This window comes from Perissodus microlepis, chromosome 5 (assembly GCF_051167445.1).
Source record: "Perissodus microlepis isolate ML-2025 ecotype Zambia chromosome 5, ASM5116744v1, whole genome shotgun sequence".
Lineage (NCBI taxonomy): Eukaryota > Metazoa > Chordata > Actinopteri > Cichliformes > Cichlidae > Perissodus > Perissodus microlepis.
Genome location: NC_140465.1, coordinates 33,187,474 through 33,210,497, shown reverse-complemented (window position 1 = coordinate 33,210,497; position 23,024 = coordinate 33,187,474). Strand labels below are relative to the sequence as shown.

At 37.2% G+C, this 23,024-nt stretch overlaps 1 protein-coding gene across 1 annotated transcript in view; it reads left to right on the top strand.

Moving 5' to 3' along the window:
* nxph4 (neurexophilin 4) overlaps positions 1–17,912 on the top strand; it is a 47,113-nt gene extending 29,201 nt beyond the window's left edge. Inside the window, exon 2 of the mRNA XM_084929476.1 lies at positions 16,541–17,912. Within this exon, the coding sequence (XP_084785602.1) occupies positions 16,541–17,344 (804 nt within the window). The 3' untranslated portion in view covers positions 17,345–17,912. The remainder of the gene's footprint in view (positions 1–16,540) is intronic.
* The last annotated feature ends 5,112 nt before the right edge of the window (positions 17,913–23,024 follow it).

The window sequence follows — 23,024 nt, the reverse complement described above, 5'->3', positions numbered from 1 at the left end:
CCAGATATGTATTAGTATTCCCTTTTGCCAGCAGTTCGGAAATGGGTCTCAGAAGTGTGAAAGAATAGAGGATAAAAGAATCGAAGTGTGAGGAAACATAGGAGAGAAGAAAGGACAGATTTATGGAGAAAGAGTGGAAGTAATTAAGTTAAATGGATCAATAGATCAATAGTTAGCTGTGTTCTCGCCATGGGGTGTAGATGTCTGAAAGCAGGAGGTGCTGGAATAAAAGGAAAAGAGATCAAGGTAAAAAAAAATTAAAGAAATTGGAATATTGTGAAATTTACCTTGTTGTTAATTAAGAGACTGCCATATTTATTTAACTTCTTTTTTTTTTTGTTAAAAAATAAACATGACCAAATGGTATCTGAATCAGATCTTCCATGTTGTGTAAACCATCATCTTTGCTTGGTTGATTCAGTTTTGTTAATTTAACAAACTGCTTTGGTAGTTGTTTGACTTGCAAATCTATTCCAGCTGAGTAAAATGGTCTGTTCGATAAACCTTTGTTTTGTTTATTTGATTTATTTATTTTTATCGCTCAAACTCCTGTAGTAGTTATTTGCACTTATGCACAATGTTTGAAAAGGACTGTAGCTCCTTTTTTTAACATGAAGTATTTTTTTATCAGCAGCTCCTTCTGTTGCTGTCATTTTGTAACAGAATCCGTAGAAATCGTCATGTTGAGCATGGTTTTATGATTATGAATCCATGCTGTAATTTAACATCTGTTCAAATCACAGAAAGAATTTCCATCATATTTTGTAATATGTTTGTTTTATTCAATACTTTAAATATACTTTAGGTCGAGTGATCTTTAGCAGTACATTCATTGCTCACCATTTTGAGTCAAAAGGTAATGTTCAAATTGAGGGATGAGAAAAAGAAAAGGAGGAGGATGGAAGGATGGAACTGAGCAAGGATTGTGTTCATGTTTAGTGGATGATAAGTGGAAATGTATTGGGGAAAAAAGCAGTTATGGAGAATGGAATGAGGAACTTTAGGAGGAATGAATGGATGGAAAAAAGGCGAGAGCTTAAGGAAATTAAGGATAATTCACAGATCTGATCATGAGCTTAATGATCAGTGATTGGATGAAAAGATAGAGGGTGTGATGAGGAAAAAGAAGAAAGTGAGGGCAAAAAAAGTGGCAAGGAAAACATTAAGGATAGAAGTGGAACAAAAGTAAAAATAAAGTACAGTACCAGAAGACTTTCATAATCTCATCATAGATGGATGTAAATGAATGAAGGATGAACTGTCAAAGAAGGAAAGCAGCAGTGTAAGGATAAGGAAAAAAGGAAATCAAGGAATATGAGAGGACTGTGGGCTGGTGGTAAAACAAGGCAAACGGTGACATGAACAAGGTTTGAATCAAAGATAAAATGACTAAAGGAACTAAAGAAAAAACTAGAAACTAAAGAATCAAATCAAAACTAGAGACATACGCTAAAGAAATTTTAATTTTATGATTTTCTTTAAATATTGAGGCAACAAAGGAATTTTTTTCAGATAGAAAAACAACCAAAAAATGAAACTGTAGATAGCAGAAAGATGGCATAACAGAAATTAAGATCCATCCAGGTATAAATGAAAGAAAGGAAGCAGGAAGAAGGTAATGGATAAAAAAGAATAAAGAACAAAAGAAGGGAGGAAATGATTGTGGCATTATATTTATTAGCAACCATGAAAATGTACCAACTTCAATACCCTAAATGCTGCAAATTAGTGGAAAAGCACATAGAACAAGCATAAGACACAAATGAAGGCAGCTTAAAATGAAATGAAATTGGTTGTAGGCAGCAGGACTGCAAAGGGATTGAGGGGAGAAAAAAAGGGAAGGCGAATGGAAAGGAAAAAGAGCAGGTCTTTATTATGGTGAGTAACTTTGACACGCTCGCGTTGCGCCCAGTGCCAGTCCATCCGTCATCCAGCTCTCCTACTGATGAGCATTGGAAACAAATCTGAGGAAGCCGGGCTTTATTTTGCCGCCTGGGTGACTTGTCGGAGTCGTCACAAGCCCATGTGTCCCTGTACCCCTTCCCAACTGACATCTCCCAAGCTCAGTTTCACCCGCTGGGAATCTCTGCCGCTCTTCTCCCTGTTTTCCTCCATCTCGTCTATTCATTATGCAGATAAGTTTTTTTTTTTTTTTTTCTTTGCCAGTCCCCTGTGTTCGTTTGATTCTTTATTTATCTCCGGTGTTTTTGCTGTTTATCTGTTTGCAGAGAGTGTGTGTATATGCGCTTGATAAGTTGTGAAACACAGAGGGCATCAATCACTGTCACTTAGCTGCTCAACACGTCGCTCGTTGCGACAGAGCCCTCCTCCGAACCTAATCTCGATGAATTTCAAACTCTTCCAATACATAAATCTGCAAGGGAGGGGAAGAGCGTGGGTGGGAGGGAACTTTAGTGCTTTTCCAATCTGAGTCAAATATATGTTTACACATTTACAAATGAGAAATCCAGGAGTACAACGTCAGTTCTCATATTCTCCACGCCCATGGCAGCCTGCTTGGCAATGCAGCCCCTCCTGCAGCAGACTTCTGCAACAGTTATTTAGATGAATGATTAAAGTTAAACCACAGCCAGCAAGAGTCTCACCATTCTTATTTAAGGAAGAATGGGGAAGCTGTCATCTTTTGATGCATTACCCAGCATCTTGCATGCAAACAAGACACCCCTTCTCTGCTGATGACACCCTGCTCTTCTGTCCCCCGCTTCCTTTAAGATGTGTCCCCAAAGACCTGCTTTGGGTGATTGATCAGGTGGTGCGGTTGCATCAGTGGAGACATGAAGGGAGTGTGCCCACCCAGCAAGCCAGACAAAAACACTTCAGAATGTTGATCTGATGTGATTAGTAAGATAGAGGGAACAAAAGTGGACAAATATGACTCCTGAAGTCTGGCCCTTCAGTGGGAAGCTTTCTAATGGCTTCATAGATAAATCGTGTTTTGTGTCATCTTCCTGCATTTTAACTTTTGGTAAACTTCGTAGAGCAATACTGTAAATATACTGAATGCAACAAATGGGACATTAGCAGTGTTTTCAGCATCCTGTTTTGTAAGTTAGTCTTAAAGGTATTGTAAGCTTGTGGTAAATTGCAAAAAGGAAAGATTTTAAGAAATCACAATTAGTTATCTTTGTCCAGTAAAGTTTGTTTTTGCTGTCTTAGGTCTTTTCTAACTAATCTATATTTTAGTTGTTTTGTAACAATTCTTATGCAGTGACAATATTTATAGTAATACTTGTTCCACATTGACCAAGGAAGGTTTAAACACAATGAGTGACCTTAACCTCACCAAAATTCGTCATCATTGTCCAACAGACTGTGTAGAAAGAACTAACCACAGCTGATATTTCTTTTTGTTCAATACTTCCAATATTTTTAATTCTACTTCTTCTCCAATAATAAAAGGAAAACTGCACATTAAAACATATAAACTGCCCTTTGAAGCAAATCAAATTAATTTTATTAATAATAAATAATAATACAGTTGTAATGCTTTCAAATCCCTTCAAGTTAGAGTAAAATTTCACCAAATCTTTTTACTCTTTTCTTAAAAAGATTTGGTAGTTGTTTGAACTTGCTAGTCTCTCTATTTGGACGTTTCCCATAGTGCGCTAAATGCTTTTTGACATGTTCGTGCTGCCAAAAATTGAACACAGCAAGATGAAATGGAGATTTGACCGTGAGCATTGCTCTGACTTGTCAATCCTCGGACCACACCGTGCTAAGTCCTTCTGCGGTGATGATGACTATTTTAACACATAAGATTAAAAAAGAAAAAGTTTAAAAAACAGTGCTACAACATTCTGTATGTAGCATGTGTATGGGCTCAAAATGTGGTCATAAATATTTTGTACTTGTAAAAAAGATTTGTATGTGTAAAAAAGATTTGTATGTGTAAAAAAGATTTGCGTGTGCGTAAAAAAGATTTGTATGTGTAAAAAGAATTTGTGTGTGCGTAAAAAAGATTTGTATGTGTAAAAAAGATTTGTGTGTGCGTAAAAAAGATTTGTGTGTGGACTTAGAAAAAAAACCCCTGCAAGTTACAAGTACGAATTTTGACCCTATTTTTCTTCCTTTCATCTGATTGGTCAATGTCATGTCAATCACAAATGTAACAATCCAATCAGAGAACAGATGGGTTTGGCTGTCGGAGGGGCGCTTTTTTGAACTGCAGGTCCTTGAAGGGTGATACAGTTTGAAGCTGGAGGATCTCTATATAAATATCCGATAGCAGCTAGGTCCCCTAACTTTCAGTAGCTGTTGAAAGGAAAAAGTTGTGGTATATCAGTGGTTAGAAATACCATTATTACTTTAGGATTAGTTTAACACAAAGTCAGGGCTGACCCAGGACCATTGCTGTGAGTCACAGTGCGCAGCATAAAAGTCCTTTCACATCAGACGCAGGATGTGCTGCTAATGCTAACTGCTAACTAAAAGCAAAGGATCCAGAATTTGTTGCGCTGGCTGCTGGGCTCTGTGGGTTTTTGCAGCAGCTCTACCTGTACTAGATGCACCTGCTCCTTGTCTTTTCTATCTCTGACTTTATGTCCTCTACAAGAGTTTCTGTTTTTTTTGCTGGTTCTTCAAATGTTCAATAAAAACATGTATGCTAATTCATAACGAAGAAAGCTTTGTAATGAAGACTGTCATTTCCAAAACACTGCCCGCCCCCACCCCGCGGTCCGCAGCGCTGTTGAAAAGGCTGTGGAAGTCCCTATATTAAACACGTAGACCTGTGACACAAAAATCACCAAACTCGGACGACCACAGACTGTTTTCCTTCGTGGTGATGAAGGAAAACGCTGGGTTGGCATGTAAAAGGGCATTTATTCCCTTCAAAGACCTGCAGTTCAAAAAAAGCGCCCCTCCAACAGCCAAACCCATCTGTTCTCTGATTGGATTGTTACATTTGTGATTGACATGACATTGACCAATCAGATGAAAGGAAGAAAAATAGGGTCAAAATTCGTACTTGTAACTTGCAGGGGTTTTTTTTCTAAGTCCACACACAAATCTTTTTTACACACACACAAATCTTTTTTACACATACAAATCTTTTTTATGCACACACAAATTCTTTTTACAAGTACAAAATATTTATGACCACATTTTGAGCCCATACATGTATGCTTAATGCTAACTGCCACTGTCAGTTAGCACGCTAGCTATCATAGGAATCAAGAGTGAATTCTTCTCTTACTGTCTGGAAATTGTTTGGTGGCCTCTCTGCTTCCTCTCTGTAGCCAAGATGACAACCATAGATGGTAAGAAATGGCAGTTTGTTTGTTTGTTTTTACCATTATGAGTACACCATCCAATGAGCTTCATTTAGCCGCAGGTTTTTCCCTATGAATCCACTTGTGCACTCAAAAAGTACTAAGTGTGGACTTGAGACACAGCATTCATCTTAAACTTTTGCTACTTGGATGTAAGATAAAAATGATAAGTTAAACAAAAGTTTTTGAAATGTTTCTGCTGCTTGCACAGCAGGTCGAGTTGAAGGTGGCAGAGTTGAAGATGTAAAGGTCTTCACTGGGATTGCCCAGGAGGAACAGGATTAAAAATGAGTGCATCAGCAGGACAGCTCAGGTCACACGTTTTGGAGAATAAGTTAGAGAGACAAGGTTGACATGGTTTGGACATATAGTGAAGTTAAGAAAAGTACAATTAGTTATCTTTTGTTCAGGAAAGTTCCTGACCTTTCTGAGGTGTAAGGTTAGTGGATATATCAGACAAAAGATCTTGAATTTTGTTATTTCTTGCCATTTTTGTTGTGATGTACTTTGTGATATTTATTATGAAAGGTGCTATATAAATAAAATTTGACTTACCTATACCTTACTGGCTTAATAACAAACTTCCAAGCAGGAGGTGAAGAGGAAGACCACAGAGATAAGACATTAGTGCATAGAACGAACAGGACAGTTGCTGATTTTGTTTTTATTCTTATTCTTCATATTGTCTAATATTAGCAGATAGCATCATTAAAATGAGCTTCACAATTCACAATTTGCTGATGCATTTTACATCTTTTTCTGAAGTTGCCTCTGAGTTTTTCAAACTTTTAACTTTTATTTTCCTAACTCCTCCTTTACAGACCCCTGGTTACTTTTTAGTTTTTCATGTTTGTAATTATATATGTGGATGATTTTCTGAGTTTCTGAGTACTTGAAAGTAATTTACGTATCCACAAAAATTGTAATATTATAGTTGTATTAGCTAATCTTAACTAAACCACAAACCACAAACCACTCCGAGAGCACAAAGCTCTGCCAAGGCAACTCACTCCCTGGGCAGTGTTTACGCTTAAGGGAGCAGTATCGTATTTTGTACAGATTCAATTTGTTTTCTTTCTTCTTTTTAAATGTACTTTAAGAAGTTTATAGTGTGGTAAAAAAGAATGCATTTTTTGGGTTAACTTAAAAGAGAGGCAGGTGTAAAATGTAAAAGCGAGAGCAGAGGTCAAATGTAACATGATATTTGGATGCAAACTATAATGGGACATTTAGAATTGCTATATGCCTGAATGTACCGAAATCATTTCCTAAATGTTGCCAAGACAAACAAAGGCAGTAGAATTTTAAACATAGTTTTAAGGATGAAAGACATTTTATGAAAGTTTGACCTTATTCGACCTTAAAGAAGAGGCGAGCAGGACAAAGTAATGTGATATTTAGGATCCCATACATAGTTTTAAATAGTTCTATATAGCATTATTATCACTTGTACCTTCAGGTCAATCTATCGACCTTGAAGGAGAGGTCAGAGGTCATATTTGCTGTGATGTGAAATCTACTTTCTATATCCTAACAATACACACTACACTTGAAACAATCATGATTCTAAGTTGTAAGACTTTTTGTTTTCAACCAATAATTGTCCTTGATGTAAATATGTAAAAATTGCGTAGGTTTCTGTTGTGTGTCTTGTGTACTGTTTGTTTGTATACGTGTCTTTCTTGCTGCTTGTACACCCAAATTTCCCCTTGTGGCACAATTAAAGGATTATTCTAAATCATTAAGTTGACCTTTAAGACCTTGGTGGATGTAAGTCAAATTTTGGTAGATTGTTAACATTGTTAACGCAACTCTACACCCCTACAAAGTTTTATCAGAATTCATTCAAAACTTTTTGAGCTATTGTGTTTACAGACAGATTGACAGGCACGCAGGAACGCACACAAACGCTACCAGAAACATAACCTCCTTGGCGGGGGTAATAAATAAAACAAAGGTTTTCTGGAGGTCTGCAGCAGCACATAGATTCTGTTTCCTGTGGGAGTAGTTATGTGATGTAAGATTAAATGCAACTGAAAAACAACTAAAACCGATTTGGCTGTAGCAGCACTGCTTAAACATACTTGAATGAAAGCACTTACATACAATGCTGGCAGCGATGCCCAGTGTTTTGTTAGCATTGTATGTTTATTTGGCAGTGGCTGATACTTAGCCAGTCACTGTGGAGTCTCCTGATTTAATATAGAACCATAATTCCGCTGCGTTTTGCAAAAGACTGTGTTAACAAGAGCAACGTTGTTTATTTAATGTGGTAATCTCTGTGGTTGCAAAGGCTATTTTTAGTCCCATGTGCTATACAAGAGGTATGTCGTTCCAAATGTAAGAAGAACATAATTATTTCAGTTTGTCGTTGTAGCCGGCCTTGCTGAATTTATAAATCACTGGATAGCAATATTTATCTTTGGAATACACAGATAAGAGTGACAGGTGGATTTAGATTATGATGCAAATAAAGAAGCTTCAGGTGAGGCTTTGCTGTTGCAGGTATAATGTTTAACTGTGTTGAACGAGTAATAGTCAAAAGGATCGTAAGCCAAATGGAGCCTCTTATTTACTGCAAAAATATGAGAATATGTTTGGCCTTGTAATCTCAGTCTTCAAAAACAAAAAATACAGCAATTTCTTTCCAAAAAATGTTTCATTTGTTTGAATACATGCACATATTTGTACATGATGGGTCCACTGCAAGATATTTGATGTTCTGTTTATATTTTTTTTATTTTCTCTGTTTGGTTTTATGCTTTTTTTTGTAAAGAAAAGTACATACAGACACATGAATGTGTTGTCTAACAAGCTGCCCTGACCTCTAATGACCTTTCTTTCACTGCTGGGTTTTTGTTGTAGATCTTCTGCTTGCTTGGTGAAAAGAAAATCACTGGCCAGTTTTTCCAGCAATTGAACCCCCACTCACGCTGGCCGACTTGGTTAAATTAAAATGTTAATTAATTAAATATAAATCCCAGTGTAAAAAATATGCCTCAATATACAACAGTTGGAAGTTCTAAAGTTGACTTGTTGTGCCAAGACAATAAAAGAAACCTGAAATTCCCATAACTGTGAGACATTGTAGTTTTCTACATTTCCCCCTTAGTCTAATTTCAGCACATCTGCAATATTTTGCAATATTGTCGGCATATTACACTTAAGCCAGCATTCAATACCCTCATAAATCCTCTAATATAGACATCAAATGGTAGAGTAGCATCTCTTTCTTTCTTCCTTGAAACTAAACCTTGTTTTTATTTACCTTATTTTCTACACACTAAAAAATACAGATTCTTTAAAGCTGATGATGAACTAAAACGCTTATTAAATTTAGTCTGAAATATGGAAAAATACTTTATTTCTTCTTCAGTTTTTTTCAGAACTGAGCTGGTCTTCTTGAAACAATATTACAGATATTACTTCTCAAGAAACCTCTGATTATTCTCTATGGGGTGAAGTGTTTCTCATTTTTGTCTTATTGCACTCATAATCTCACTCTGTGTCGTATATATATTGTCTTTTTACCTTTTCTCTCTTTGCACTTTCGCCTCATATTGTCTTACAGACCTCTCTGCTTTCTCTACACTCATTCTCTTATTCTTTTTCTTTTTCTCCCTTGCTGTGTTATCTGTCTCAGCTCCATTTCCTTGCTCCCTGATACTCCCTGACTCAGTAGCTTTCATTTTCATGATAATCCAACGACACCAGTGGACTGCAAAATCGCTTTTACTGCTTTTTTCCCCCTCTTCTTCCCCCCTCTTCCTCTCTGTCTCTCTCTCTCTCTCAACAGTCTCTCGCTCCATTTTTCCCCTACTGGTTTATCTTTTTTCCTCCTGGCTTTATTTTGCTTTTTGTAATTAAATGTCATTTTCAGCTCTCTCATTTTTTTTGGAGGGGGGGGGGCAGGGAGTGGGAGGCTAAAAGTTAAAAAGTTTCTTTTTTTGTAGTATGATTATTGTTAAAACAGTGCAGCGTGACTGCTGTTAAAAACTGAGCACGTCTGAGCTACAGTACCACACTACCACCATCAGATATGTTCAGTTCACCTTCATTTTATTCTCAGTCTACACGTAGCTCAATTACTACTCTGTCATCAAACTTCCATCCGTTCTCAGAGATGTTTCTTTTTATCCACATCTTATATTTCTAAGCATCATATTCATAACAGATGCAAATTATAATTCCTGTCTTCCGGCAGGCATCTTTTATGTCATTTCAATGCACTGCAAATGCCCCAGACTCCACATCTTGCTCCTTTTACTAGAAGCAGCAACATCTAACACTGCACCACAGACTGGTTTATAAAATAAGGCATAATAATGCTACAAATATGACCTGAAAAATAACACAAGCTGTGAATAAGGACGAAAAGATGCAGTTACATAAGTTGACCTGCACAAAAGAATTCATCACATTTTTGTGATTTTTTTTTTATCCGAAAAAGTTGCAATAATGTTATTACTCGAATTCATGTGTAACCTTTTTTACTTTTTTTTTTTTTTGAAAAAAATCTATTAAAAGTCTGAGTTAATATTCATAAATATTCAGATGCATGACAAAAGCACAACACTGCAATGTGTGATGTTATCATATGTGCTGAGAACATTTCACTCAAAAACATCATAAACTATCAGTATATTGTGACATCCCTTGAGGGGATTTTTCCACATCAGTTTTTGATTTGTGTTTTTTGATTATTATCTATCACTAAAAAAAACATCACAGTAACTGGATAATTCTGAGGAGGCGTAGTTGAAGTGAAGGATCCAGTCATCCAGTCAGTAATGTCCAAAATCAGTTTGTTATATCCTATGTTTTGTCAGTGACATTTAATTACTCCGTCAGTCACAAAAACTTTCAAATTTAATCAAAGAATAGCTCTTTATGTGGAGAAAGCACCTTAAAGTAATCGTTGAATCACACAAGCACAAACAAGTTACGCTTGTGAATCTGCCTTTTTATATGCACTGCTGTATGAAATAACATCATACATGCATCAGGCAGGTGTATTTCTTAGGTTGCCTATATTAAAAAATAAATATTATTAAATCACATCAACTGAGTACAAAACTCTTCTCCAGTATTTAAACTGCTTTTGTCATTATTGTACAGATTTATCAGCTAAGAACACACACATCATCTTCCATTTAGTTGTGCTGTGTGTTCAGGTGTGTCTTGACTTCCTAAAGAATTTGTGCTAAGATACTGTCACCATCCATCACTGTGTTTGGTTCAGCTGATTCAGAGTTATGAGAGCGGCGATACGACTGTTTTGTTAAGTACTGCAACCTCTGAGCTATTTTCTCACCTCGCTTTGCAACGCAGCAAGGAGGAAAACAAAATGGCAGGGGTGCTGGGAGAATGCATGCTCTGATCACTTTGGACTTGTTACTGTTAAATGCATTAGCACAGTAAAACGGGAAAGTTCAAATACCGCCCTTCATTTTAAAGGCACAGCCTTCTTCAGATGAAGGTGTACATACATCAGCTATGATGAAGCGAACCAAACTAATGTAACAGCTTATAATCTGTTGAGATTTTCCTAAACAGGACTCTGACACTCAGATTTCCTTTTGCTTGAACTGTTTCAAAGATGTGAGGGTCATCTGAGATATGAAAGGCCTTACCATTTCAGGGTTTTCCGGCATATTTCAGAATGCAGTGGTGGATGAACAGAAATGTCTACAAATTTCATCTTTGAAGTTCGAAACTACAAAAAGAGAACTTTTTTTACTGCGAGATCCTTCGCTTTCCACAAGCACAGATTGATGGCATTTGCCTTTTTCAGAAATGGTGAAGGTGCATTTAGGATAAATAGGAACTTAAAAAGTAAAAAAAAAAAAAGATCTGCATTCAGCTTTACATCATATTGTCCTCAGTTAACATTTTGCAGCTTTTCCAAGTCTTCTTGAAGAAAAATGAGATAACTACTTTTAATCGCAAAGGCACTTGAAACAGAAAGTTAAGAAAAAACAATCAGTAGCTGGCATCAGAGCCTGTGGTTTGTAGTGCTGTGGGAGGGGAACTGTACATTTGACTCTCCTGTGTGACAGCAGATCAATGCAGCCTGGAGCGCAGATAGAAATGAATTGATTGTCACCAATAAAACTCCAATTAAACAAAGGAACAAGCCTGGGAGAGAGCTCAGAGACAAGCAGCTCTCATCTTCACATCTGTCCTCGGGGGGAAGAATGGGAGAGCGGGAGGCAGGAGAGGGAGTCGGGTGTGGGCTGAGGAGCCGGGGAGCATGGTTCATTTCCTCTGAATACTCTTGCTATCAGGAAGGTGTGGAAGTTATGGATGAATGTGAGAGTGAGCAAACTGCAGACGGAGGATCAGATAACCGATAGACAGAGAGTGCAAAAGAAAGAGGGAGCAGAGGGAGAAGTGCTGGCATTGATCTAAAGCTTCCTTAATGATGAAAAGAGATCTTAATTGTGGTGACATGTAATATAACAGGTTTAAGCAGTCAATTGTAGAGCTCATCTGACCTTATTTAATAGGGTAGTGTGAAGCCTCTCATCACATAGGCTTTCTTTCCCTCACTACAGCCTTCTCTACCTGCCTGTAGATGTGTCTCATCGCTTTGTCTGTCAGTTTTGTCTCAGCCGCATTGATAATCTCCTCATTGAACAAATTCCTACATTTCATTCTTGTATGGACTTTAAGGTAGGTTTGGAGGCCTTCCATCGAAGCAGCAACTAAGGGTTCCTTTTTGCTCATATGAACCTCCAAATGAAATTTAAAGATGATTAATGTTCCCTATTCCTAGAAAATGTACAAGATCTTCTTACTCTCTCCTCTCCTCATCTCACTTCTCCACTAATAACATTTTCTTCACTATCTCCCTTTATCTCCCGAGCGCTGTAATCTGATTGTTCTTTCTGTGATTGTGCTGTTATTGAGTTGTCTGGATCATACATATGTATAAGCTCACCACAATACTTATTCTGTGCTCTGCTGTGATTTCCTGCAGCATACAACCAAACAGGAGTCCCATTCCTAATTGGAGGAAACACTAATGCCATGTTGAAGCGTGTAAAAGCTTCCCTCTGAAAAAGAGGGGACTCACACCAACCCTTGAGTCAGGTTTATACTGAAATGTTCCTTTTGAGTCATGTTAAGTTTGCTGAAAAGCTGTAAAAGTCCCCAAGTCTGACTGTGTGTGTTAATGGAGTTGTTTTTTTCTTGACAACAGTGGCTCAGATATAACGTGAGAATAAGAAATACAACCTTGGGGTTATGTAGCTACTTTGGTGGACGAGTGATGCATGTGTTTCTTTTAAAGTACAACGTAAAACTAGCTGTCATCCACAATTTTGTGTTCTCCCAGCTAGCTGCACCTAGATTCATTTTTAGCCAGCTGTGGGGCTGTGGGGATGGCAGTCGGTCTCTTTAGTAGATGGCCACACTTTTTCATGCGTACAAGCTTATATATGATAAGATACAGTGCTTAAAAAATTTACGAGTCCACCTGTCATATGCTCCAGTGCTCCAATTTGAGTCGGCAGCCTGGACCTCTCTGAGAAGTCAGAAATTAATCAAGCATAACATTCAACCACTAAAACTAATTTTTCTGTTCAGGAATCCAAGTGAATGACTGTAATTTGGGATCTTAATCAAACAATAACTATTTTTTTCTGGGGTTTTTTGTTTTTTCTGTAAAACTGTACATTTGAAAAATCAAAGCTAAACACACTAATTATATTCTAGTATTAAAAATATAATTTGGATTAAAGAACTCATGCATTGTGGTGGATTTACCATTACCGTTGTATTTGGGTAATTACCAATACTGTTAATTTAGGGATGCTGTAGCATAACTCTTACATTGGGTGGTGGTTGTCATTGCAATTGTTGGCAATCTTTAACAAAGAATGATTCACAAAACTTATAGATATATAAATAGATAGATATAGATAGATACACACATATGTAACTGGCTTAGAGTCATTCAGTTCTTGATTTAAGGAGTTTTCATCTTCTCGGTTTCAAGAGATATCTTTTCTGTCTTTCACAGAGTTCTTCCCACAGATTTTCAATCATGTTTAAGTCAGTTGATGCTGACGACCACTTCAAAAGCTTCAGCTTGCATTTCTTGAGGTATTTTTGGTGAATTTTCTAGTCTGCTAGGGGTCATTGTCTTCTTGTGGGAGTTTCACTTTCTTTTCTGACATTGAAACCCATAATTTGCTGATACCTGGTCAACCCACAAAGTTCTAAAATTGCCAGGTGGCAAATAATTCCATTCTCTGGACTCACTTATGAGTTACTTATGACCTGACAACTATTTTGTGAGTTCCCGACAAAACAAAACAAAAAAGTTAAAGAAGAAAAGCTGATTTTCAAGGTCTGTCCACTGAAACATTTGCAAAAACTTCTTTTCAATGAAAAAATCACAAACTATATAATTTACCAGGGTTGGCTACCACTTACAACTCTAAGTTCCTTTCAAATCGAAATCATAAGCTGAAAGAGTGACTACTTTTTAGTTGTGTGTGCGCACCTGTGTGCTTTTAGCTTCAGCACCTCTTCATCACTTCAGCAGTGCCCCTCTGGCTATTGCTCTCAAAGTTACTTCTGACTCATTGTAACTTAACTGAATAGGCACTGAGGAGGAAGAAAAGCATGGAGGTTTATTTCTCAAACCTGAATGCGGCAGCCTGATATGACCTTATAGCAAACATCCGCTGTTTCAAAAAGTCTATAGCTTATGGATTTCATGTCAAGAGAAAATATCTGATATTTATTCTAACATATCCTCACCCTTTAAATTGATTTACTGTCAAGCACAAAAAATTTCACATTCATGCTAATAAAAAGTCCATCTATTTATTGGTTTGTGTTGGCATTTTATTATTTTCATGCCACAGAAGAAGAGGGCCTTTCTCTGTACTCATCTTTTTCACTCGATCAACATTTGTTAAAGTTGCTGACTATGTACAGTTGCTTTTCCCCCTTCAGAAGGACTTATGTCAGCCTCAGACCCCCCAGCATAAAATCACTTTAAAACTTCGTACAGCTGACCCTGAAGGTTAGGTTGAGGTTCATGGTGAGATCTTGCCGCTGAAGTTTCTGGATTATGATGATTGTGCTTGTTTAAACTCTGGGCCACAAGCTTGAGTAATGATTAGGACTGCACCAGCAGAGTGTTAGCCTGACAGATGGCAACACATGGAGTTAGCTGACAGCACTGCTGACAGCGCATTCACAGGAAGTCCCCATACTGCATGCACTGTACACAGGCTTTGTTGCTGTACATATTCTGATGTTTTTCTGCCATCAACTGTAGCTTGTTTCTACCTGTCAATGCCAAAGTCAGCTCACATCACCTATTCACAGACTTAAAATTGCAAGACCTCTGCACATGCCTGCTGTCAGTGCACCAGAGGGAATTGGGGTCTGTTGAAAATCTGCAGTTAGACATTATCCCAGTCACTGGACATTCATCTAAAGCTTTCTTCTTTTATAAGTTCATCCTCGAGCAGTCGATACACTACCGTTTATTTGCTCTTCAATCAATCTACTTAAAAATCAGCTCTGCGGGCATGTTAATTAAATTCATTTCAGTTTAATTCAATTATATATATATCACCAAATCACAACAGCCTCAAGCATGGAATATATCAGAATCTATATAAGTGCTATTGTTTTGCATCTGCAGCAATATGTAGTTGTTTTTAGGTCGGAGGTTGATGAAAGATGAGGCAGGCATAAAGCTGCTGGTCCCACTGCATTGGATAGGAATGAAGGAAGACAGAAAATGTCCCAACCTAACTAGACACAAAGATGTGATCCTGTACTTCTGTTTTTTGGGTTGGTGTTGTTTATCAACTGGGAGAATAGTTTTTTTTTAAACTCCATCCAAATGCAGCCTCAGGGGAAGCGCATGTAACCCCTCTGAATAGTTGTAATACTTGGCACTGTCACTTCATGACAGCTTCAAGCTCAAAGTCTGTGTGTGTGTGTGTGTGTGTGTGTGTGTGTGTGTGTGTGTGTGTGTGTGTGTGTGTGTGTGTGTGTGTGTGTGTGTGTGTGTACATATGTGCATATGGATAGGAGCATGGCAGTGATGTGATTGATGAGACATATAAGAGAGCAGAGCAAGATATCTAGTCAATCAGCCCTGTGAATAACCACCTAGGCTGTGGATTAAAGGCAGAAAGCTGTCTGCACAAACAAAGGCTCACATCCATTACCTTACATGTAGAGTTGTTTTGCTCTCTGTGGCAACACTGACAACAAAATTAAAGTGTGTTAACAAAAATAGATCTATTTTTTCTCTTGAATTCAGGGCATGAAACGTAGCAACATCTAACAACTAGGATGCTCGTGGAAAAAGAAAACTTGTGGGAGGTAAACATGAATGCTACCAAAGAGTGACCTTTGAAATATTTATAATTTTAACAACGAGTGCAAATTGAAATTGGACACATTTGAATTATATCACATTATGTGTATTTAGTTTTCATTTGACAGAACAAAGAATAAACTGTAGCACCTCTGATCTGTGTCTTTACCTCTTTAAAAATGAAGTCAGCCGGGGACTAGTTGCAAGCCGTTGGTTCCATACTTAGAGTTCTATATTGTAGCATTTAGCCAGCACAGTGAACAGGAGTGATGTGGCAGCCACTAGTTAATATTAAATACCTCTGAGAAATGCACCAAATCCAATAACTGCTCCAAGACTGTAAATACTTATCCTTCCCAGACTGAATCCCCTCCAAATCATTTTCAATTTGACATGTTTTAGTGGGGTCCTGACACTTGATCAGTTTCTCAATCAATCAGCTGTTTGGCACTCATCTAATATGAATGGAGTCCTATTTTACAAGATACTGTTCTTGACAAAGAATAGATAAAAGGTTTTTGGTTTTTAGGCAAACACTGCAGGTCAAACATGCAGTAAAACTAAATCTAACTTAAAACTCAAAACATTCTCGGTATATGCGGAGCTTGGCATTATAGTTTGAGACATGAAAATATAGATATGAGTGAGTAGCATTTGTAAGAATGAATTACAATTCCTAAAAACTTGCAGTTATGGAACTATGGTAGTAGGAGCTGGGTTAAATGGATGGATGGCTGGATGGGTGGATGGATGGATGGATGGATGGATGGATGGATGCTGTTGTGTTTTTGAAAGGTCTGTCTGATAGAAGAAGACATGAAAAGGCAAAGTGAATAGCATTGTCAGTTACACTGTCAGTAAAATTTGATTGTTCTTTCTGTCTCTTCTGCAGGTCCAAGGGTTGGAGAGGCAAGTGGACTTCTCAGATCTGGGCCCAGTGGGGGCGGTGATGAAGACTCTTCCATACGGCATGGGCGGAGGCACAGTTGGAGGAGTAGTTAAGCCGCCGTACCAAACCATCTTCTCCACACCGATCGATCAGACACCGGTGAAATCCAAGCCACCCCCGTACAGTTCCTATAGCCCTTATGAGCTGGCCCGGAACCAGTCCCTGCTAATGGATCAGACAGGCTACCGCTCCAAGCGTAAACCTGCACTAAAGACAGCCATGAAGACCAAGAAAATCTTTGGCTGGGGGGACTTCTACTTCAATGTCAAGACCGTGAAGTTCAGCCTGTTGGTGACAGGGAAGATTGTGGACCACATCAATGGGACTTTTACTGTTTATTTTCGCCACAACTCCTCCAGCCTGGGGAATGTGTCGGTCAGTATCGTGCCACCAACCAAAGTGGTTGAGTTTGAGGTCCTTCAGCAGCATCATCTGCACCCCCACACCCAGCAGGACGTCCAGATCCAGGAGACACAGCAGTCCACCATCGATCCAAAAGAGGCAAAGACCTTAAACTGTCGGGTCGAGTACGAGAAAACCAACAGATCCAAGAAATCCAAACCCTGCCTGTATGATCCGTCTCAGACCTGCTTCACAGAGCACACCCAGTCCCACGCTGCTTGGCTTTGTGCTAAACCTTTCAAGGTGATCTGCATCTTCATCTCTTTCTTCAGCATTGATTATAAGCTGGTTCAGAAAGTGTGTCCAGACTACAACTTCCAAAGCGATCACCCTTACTTTGGATAAAGTAAACGAGACTAAATAGAGAATAAAAGAGACAATGATGAGTAAAATGATAATGATGGAAATGATAGTCATACTGATCCTGTTAAAAAAAGCAGGGGACAGTTTTTTTGCCTCTAAACAGCTGTGAATTGTGGATTTAAATCATGTATATTCAGACTTATGGATGATTAGGATGTGGCTGATTCCACTGACGTCTTTTCCAACTTTGTATTTGTTCTGTTTTTCTTTGTTTTCTTTTGTTTTCTGTAAATATTGTACTCAACCCCAGCAGACTTATTGTTTTTAGATATTTGTTTCTTAGTGTCATTTCTTTCTGAAGTTGGAGGCTTGGTTACAAACAGCTGGAATCAGTATTATGCCCTTCGAGTACAAAGTAAGCCTCTGAGGCAGCCGAACAGTGCCATCGCTGTATGGCAAACGTAATGTTATGGTAGACTGACTGTTAATCATCCTCTCAGCTCTACATTTAAACCCTGGATATAAGAGAGTTATATGTATGAGAAATGCCATGCTGGATATGCATACAATATACTGTATGAAAAAGCACATTAAAATCTCTTAAACTGTCTGCCTTTTACTGAGTGAATGTTTTGGTTCAGAGCTTGAAGCAAATTTGCAAGGCGCAAGCTGTGCAGCGTTTTCATGTTATCTAGCTCAGCAAGGACACTATTATGAATTAAGCTACATTTTACTCTGATTAGGAATTCATGTTCCAGCTTTCAGCTAAGATATGTAATTTTAATTTTCTCAAATATATCGAAGGAAAGTTTGTTATGGATTGAATTTTAACATGAAAACCAACCGTGAAACATTCTTTAGATGATAAAGTTTGACTTTTTGAGGGAGTTGATATGTACAGTAATAGAATCCAGCAGCCTTATCTGATGTGATTTTTAATTACATATATCCTGGAAATGGAAAAGAATAACTATTGTACTGAAGGTAACATGACTGACAGATTTATGTTTGTTTGATCATGCAACCAAATAAAGTATTGCACACCCGAGTAAACATTTTTTAGTTGTGCTGAAACCAAAGGGCGTATTGTATTATTTTATATGTATATTATGCTGCCAATGCTATGATCTTAACTACCTAATAATACTTACTTGATCAAGGTTTTTTATGCTCAAAATATGAATTTAAAAGAAAATAAAGTAGGACTGGCTCGCCACTAAAAGAGTAATTATTAAAACTGATCAGGGGTTATAACCGAAAGCAAGGATCACCCCACCTGCCTCTCTCTTAAGCAAACCAACCAAATACAGTTTGAACAACTATTTAAGGCTGATTCTTCTTTCTTCGCAAACTCTCAGCTCAAATTCATTTGGGTCCACACACCTCCGGAAATATTGGTGCACAGAATTTCATTAGAAAACACATATTCAGTGTTAATTGAATCTTCACCTTCTCTGCCTCAGTATCTTATGGCCATGATGATTTAAACTGAAATGGAGCCTTACACAAGTTGCTATGGACAAATGCAGAAGTTGGTGAACTTCCCTTCTTTTTAGACAGAAGCTTAGTGAAGAGTTGTTAAAAAGGTGCTGGAGATTACTCACAACTATATGTAAGTGTACGTATGAGTGCATGTTTGTGACTGGATGAAGATGCATGTGAAAGCTACAGTAAGGTCCATAAGTGTTCTGTTAATGAGGCTTTTCTGTGTAATTTTCTCTGTGTATACCATCACTGTGGATTATAAAGCAAACAATCGATACGTCTTTGAAATGCTGACTTTCCACTTTTATTTAAACAGCTTAGGAAAAGAATTGCTTTAAGTATTAATGAAAGATTTTTTTGCATACTAGTCTCCCATTTTCAGCAGTAACTGGACAAAATTCCCCTCACATAATTTTAAATATAAGGATTGCTGTCAATGACAGTGTGAAACCTAGAACCCATGCCCAACAATACATGCTGTGTTCCCATGCTCTGTTGGCTTGAAATCGGGTGACTAACTTAAAGAATATCGCATTGCTGGCAGACTCTGGACAGAGTCTTTTAGATGTTTTATGGCAAAGTTTTCTGTGGTCTTCTCGGTCTTTTGGTGTTTCAAATGTAGCCAATTTCTTTTTAAAATGAACTATATTGTAGATTTAGACACTTCTGAAGGTCTCTCTGATGTTTATTTTGTTTTTTCAAACCAACCACTTATTCAAAATCTCTTTTAACCTTGTATTGAAAGTTCCTGTTAACAGCCAGATGCAAGTTCAACACTTGGAATCACCTCTGGATTTTTTATTTTTTTTTCATTTTTTAATTTGGAGTTGATTTTAATTTTGTCATGAAATAATGAAGGAATTGGTCTCACCTGGCCATGAAGCTGCTTATCAGTCAACTGTCCGATTCCTTTCAATCCTCAGAGGCCTGTTTATTAAAACAGATGTAATTTTTAAACCGTCAGTGAAATACTTTTGTTAATCCTTATTAATTAAAGCTGAAAGTCTGCATTTTACTGCCCTATTTGAAATAAAATCCACAGTGGTGTTGCATACAATAGCAATAAAATGTAGAAAAAAGTGTCATTGCTCCAAAACTTATAAACCTAACTGTATGTTGAAAATGTTTTTGTGTGTCTATGTTTGTCCAGGAATGTCATAGGAATTGAGTTTTAGTAAAATAAATAATAAATTATGAATGAATATAAACAACAGGGCAATTATTGTAATAAAGGTTGTTAAGCAGCAGTGTAACAGTACGATAGATAGATAGATAGATAGATAGATAGATAGATAGATAGATAGATAGATAGATAGATTTTATTTATTTATTTATTTTTAAAGACCATTTTAATGTTTAGTTTTTAGCTTCATCCTCTGTCATGTTTATGCTGGAGCAAAATTGGGTTTATTTACCCCAAAAGTTCAAATATCCCAGGAACAGGAACATAAAAATAACTCCAACCAACAGAACCAAAAGCTGACCAATCAAACAAGAGACAAGGAGGAACAACCACTAACAAATTATACAACAACAAACAGTTACTTCAACTTAACAGTTATCAGACACAAAACTAACTGAATACTGAACTCAGAGAAACTGAAAGAAAACTTATTCTGGGAACATTTCGTGCCACTCAGGGTTTTTTTAAATTTTCATGCTATTTTGGCTGCCCAGGATGAATATAGCTCATATTTGCCAGAGGATAACTGCTCTCTCAGTTCCTGAAATTAGCTTAAAATGGCTAAGCAACACAAAATTCTAAGCATCGAATATATACCTGCACACCATGCTACCAACTATGACGAAGAGCTGGCAGCTTTAAAATACATAATGATTTAAAGTAGAAGAAATTATTACTACACAGTATTTTTGCAGCAGTTTTTGGGAACCTGCCATTTTTGGTCGTTAGGATCAGGAGTGTCAGTTTGTTTGTTTGTTTTTTTAAAGAAAAAATAAATCAATGCTGTTACCAATCACTGACTGTGGAGCTATGTAAACATACTGGCCTTTAAACTATGGGTCTTTTAAAATGGAAAAAAATTACCATATTTTTACAGCAGTTTTTGGAAGGTGGCATTTTTTTCCTTGGGGTAAAAAGAGTCCAGATTTTTAAGGGTCATTTAAGGGTCAAGCTAAATTACATATTCCTTTGATGATTTCTGATTATAGACAGTCATCAGAAAATCTAGGGGTAAATTTGTGAAATCCTGCTTCCTAGTTCAGACCAACCTGCCTGGTTGGTTTGTTGGTTTACCCTTGTCTCTGTGTCCTGAATCCAAACTGTAAGCAGGTTCCACAGAAGCTACCTCCCATTCAACCTTTAAATATCCTAGGAGACACCAGTAAACCAGCAGTTTGAGAGTGAAGGGCTCTATTGGGTTACTATTTGGTCATTAATTTAATATGAGGCCTGATTATTCAAGACCTTGTATGTGAGGAAAGGGAGTTTAGATTCGATTCTGGATTTAACAGGGAGCCAATGAAGAGAGCTAGAGAAAAAAATATTGGCAAAATATGCTCGTTCTTTATGCAGCATTTTGGATCAACTGAAGGCTTCTTAGGACCGCCTGATAATAATGAATTACAGTAGTCCAGCCTAGGAGTGATAAATGCATGAACTAGTTTTTCAGCATCACTCTGAGACATGATAATTCAAACTTTAGAGATATTGCGCGAATGGAAGAAAGCAGTCCTACATATTTGTTTAATATGTGCATTGAAGGACATATCCTGGTCAAAAATGACTCCAAGGTTCCTCACGGTGTTACTGGAGGCCAAGGTAATGCCATCCAGAGTACACATGTGATTAGATGCCGTATTTCTACAATTTTCAAGGCTGAGTACAATATTTGAATTTACAAGCAGGAAATTAGAGGTCATCCAGGTCTTTGTGTCTTTAAGATATTTCTGCAGTTTAACTGATTGGTGTGTGTTAACCAATGGCTTCATAGATATAAAAGCAGGGTATTATCTGCATAGCAATGAAAATGTATGCTATGTCTTCAAATGATACTGCCTAAGGGAAACATGTATAATCAGAATTGGTCCTTGCATGGAACCCTGTGGAACCCCATAATTAACTTTAGTGTGTGAAGAAGTCTCAATTTACATGAACAAACTCTATTGGATGGATATGATTCAGCATGCTCTAATCACTTTAATAGAATATTATGGTCGACAGTATCGAACGCTGCACTGAGGTCTAGCAGGACAAGCATAGAGATGAATCCACTGTCAGAGGCCATAAGAAGATAATTTGTAACTTTCACTACAGCTGTTTCTGTGCTGTGATGAGCTCTGAAACCTCAGTGAAACTCAGTAAAAGCAGTCCTCTGCAGATTATCAGTTAGCTGTTTTACGACTACTGTTATAAGAATTTTTTAGATACAAGGAAGGTTGGAGATTGGCCTATAATCACTGAGGTTAAGATCAGAGACCGTAAATCACAAATTAAAAATTAAGGTTTAACCTTAAAAGGATTGGACTTGTACATGACAATGACCAATTTATTACATGAACTTAAACTTAACTAACTTGATATATATTACCTATGATTAACAATGAATCATTAATTAATCATGTTTCACAATTTTTAACCAATTGTTTGGCTGAAATAGTTTTATAGAATAAAATATAAGAGGCAAGAGAAAAACTGGAAAGATTATACCTGACACACTGAATTAAATGTACCCACATTTTATAGAGATAGTAGTGTCATGTAGTTCATTCCATACATGTATATTTCCAGGGAAATTCTCTTTTAAAAGTCATATATAAAATGTAGCAACCAGCCAGTATTGCTGGTTCAGCTGTGATGAGCAAAGAGCACTGTGTCCCTTTCTTTTCTTTAGTTTTTAAGTTGGTTTTTTTTTTCATATTATATTTTGCATTTTACTATATTAAATTATATGCTTATTGTGCTTGTTTATATTCATAGTAGGGCTACATGATTTTGCATAAAATGAGAATCATGCTTAGGATTGAGATCACGATTCTCTCACGATTTTCTTTTCCAATATAAATATTTCTTGCATTTATTAACTGCACATCAACTTCGTAACAGTTGAGACTGAACATAAAAATAATAAATAAACATAAAAACAATTAATGTCTCACATTTTGTTGCCACAAAATGTTGTACTGCTTATAATTCCGTCTCCACCGTTGCTTGACACTGCGTGTATAGAGCAGGTAGTGCAACACTTTTTAAAATAGTTGCGGGACGGCACTGTGT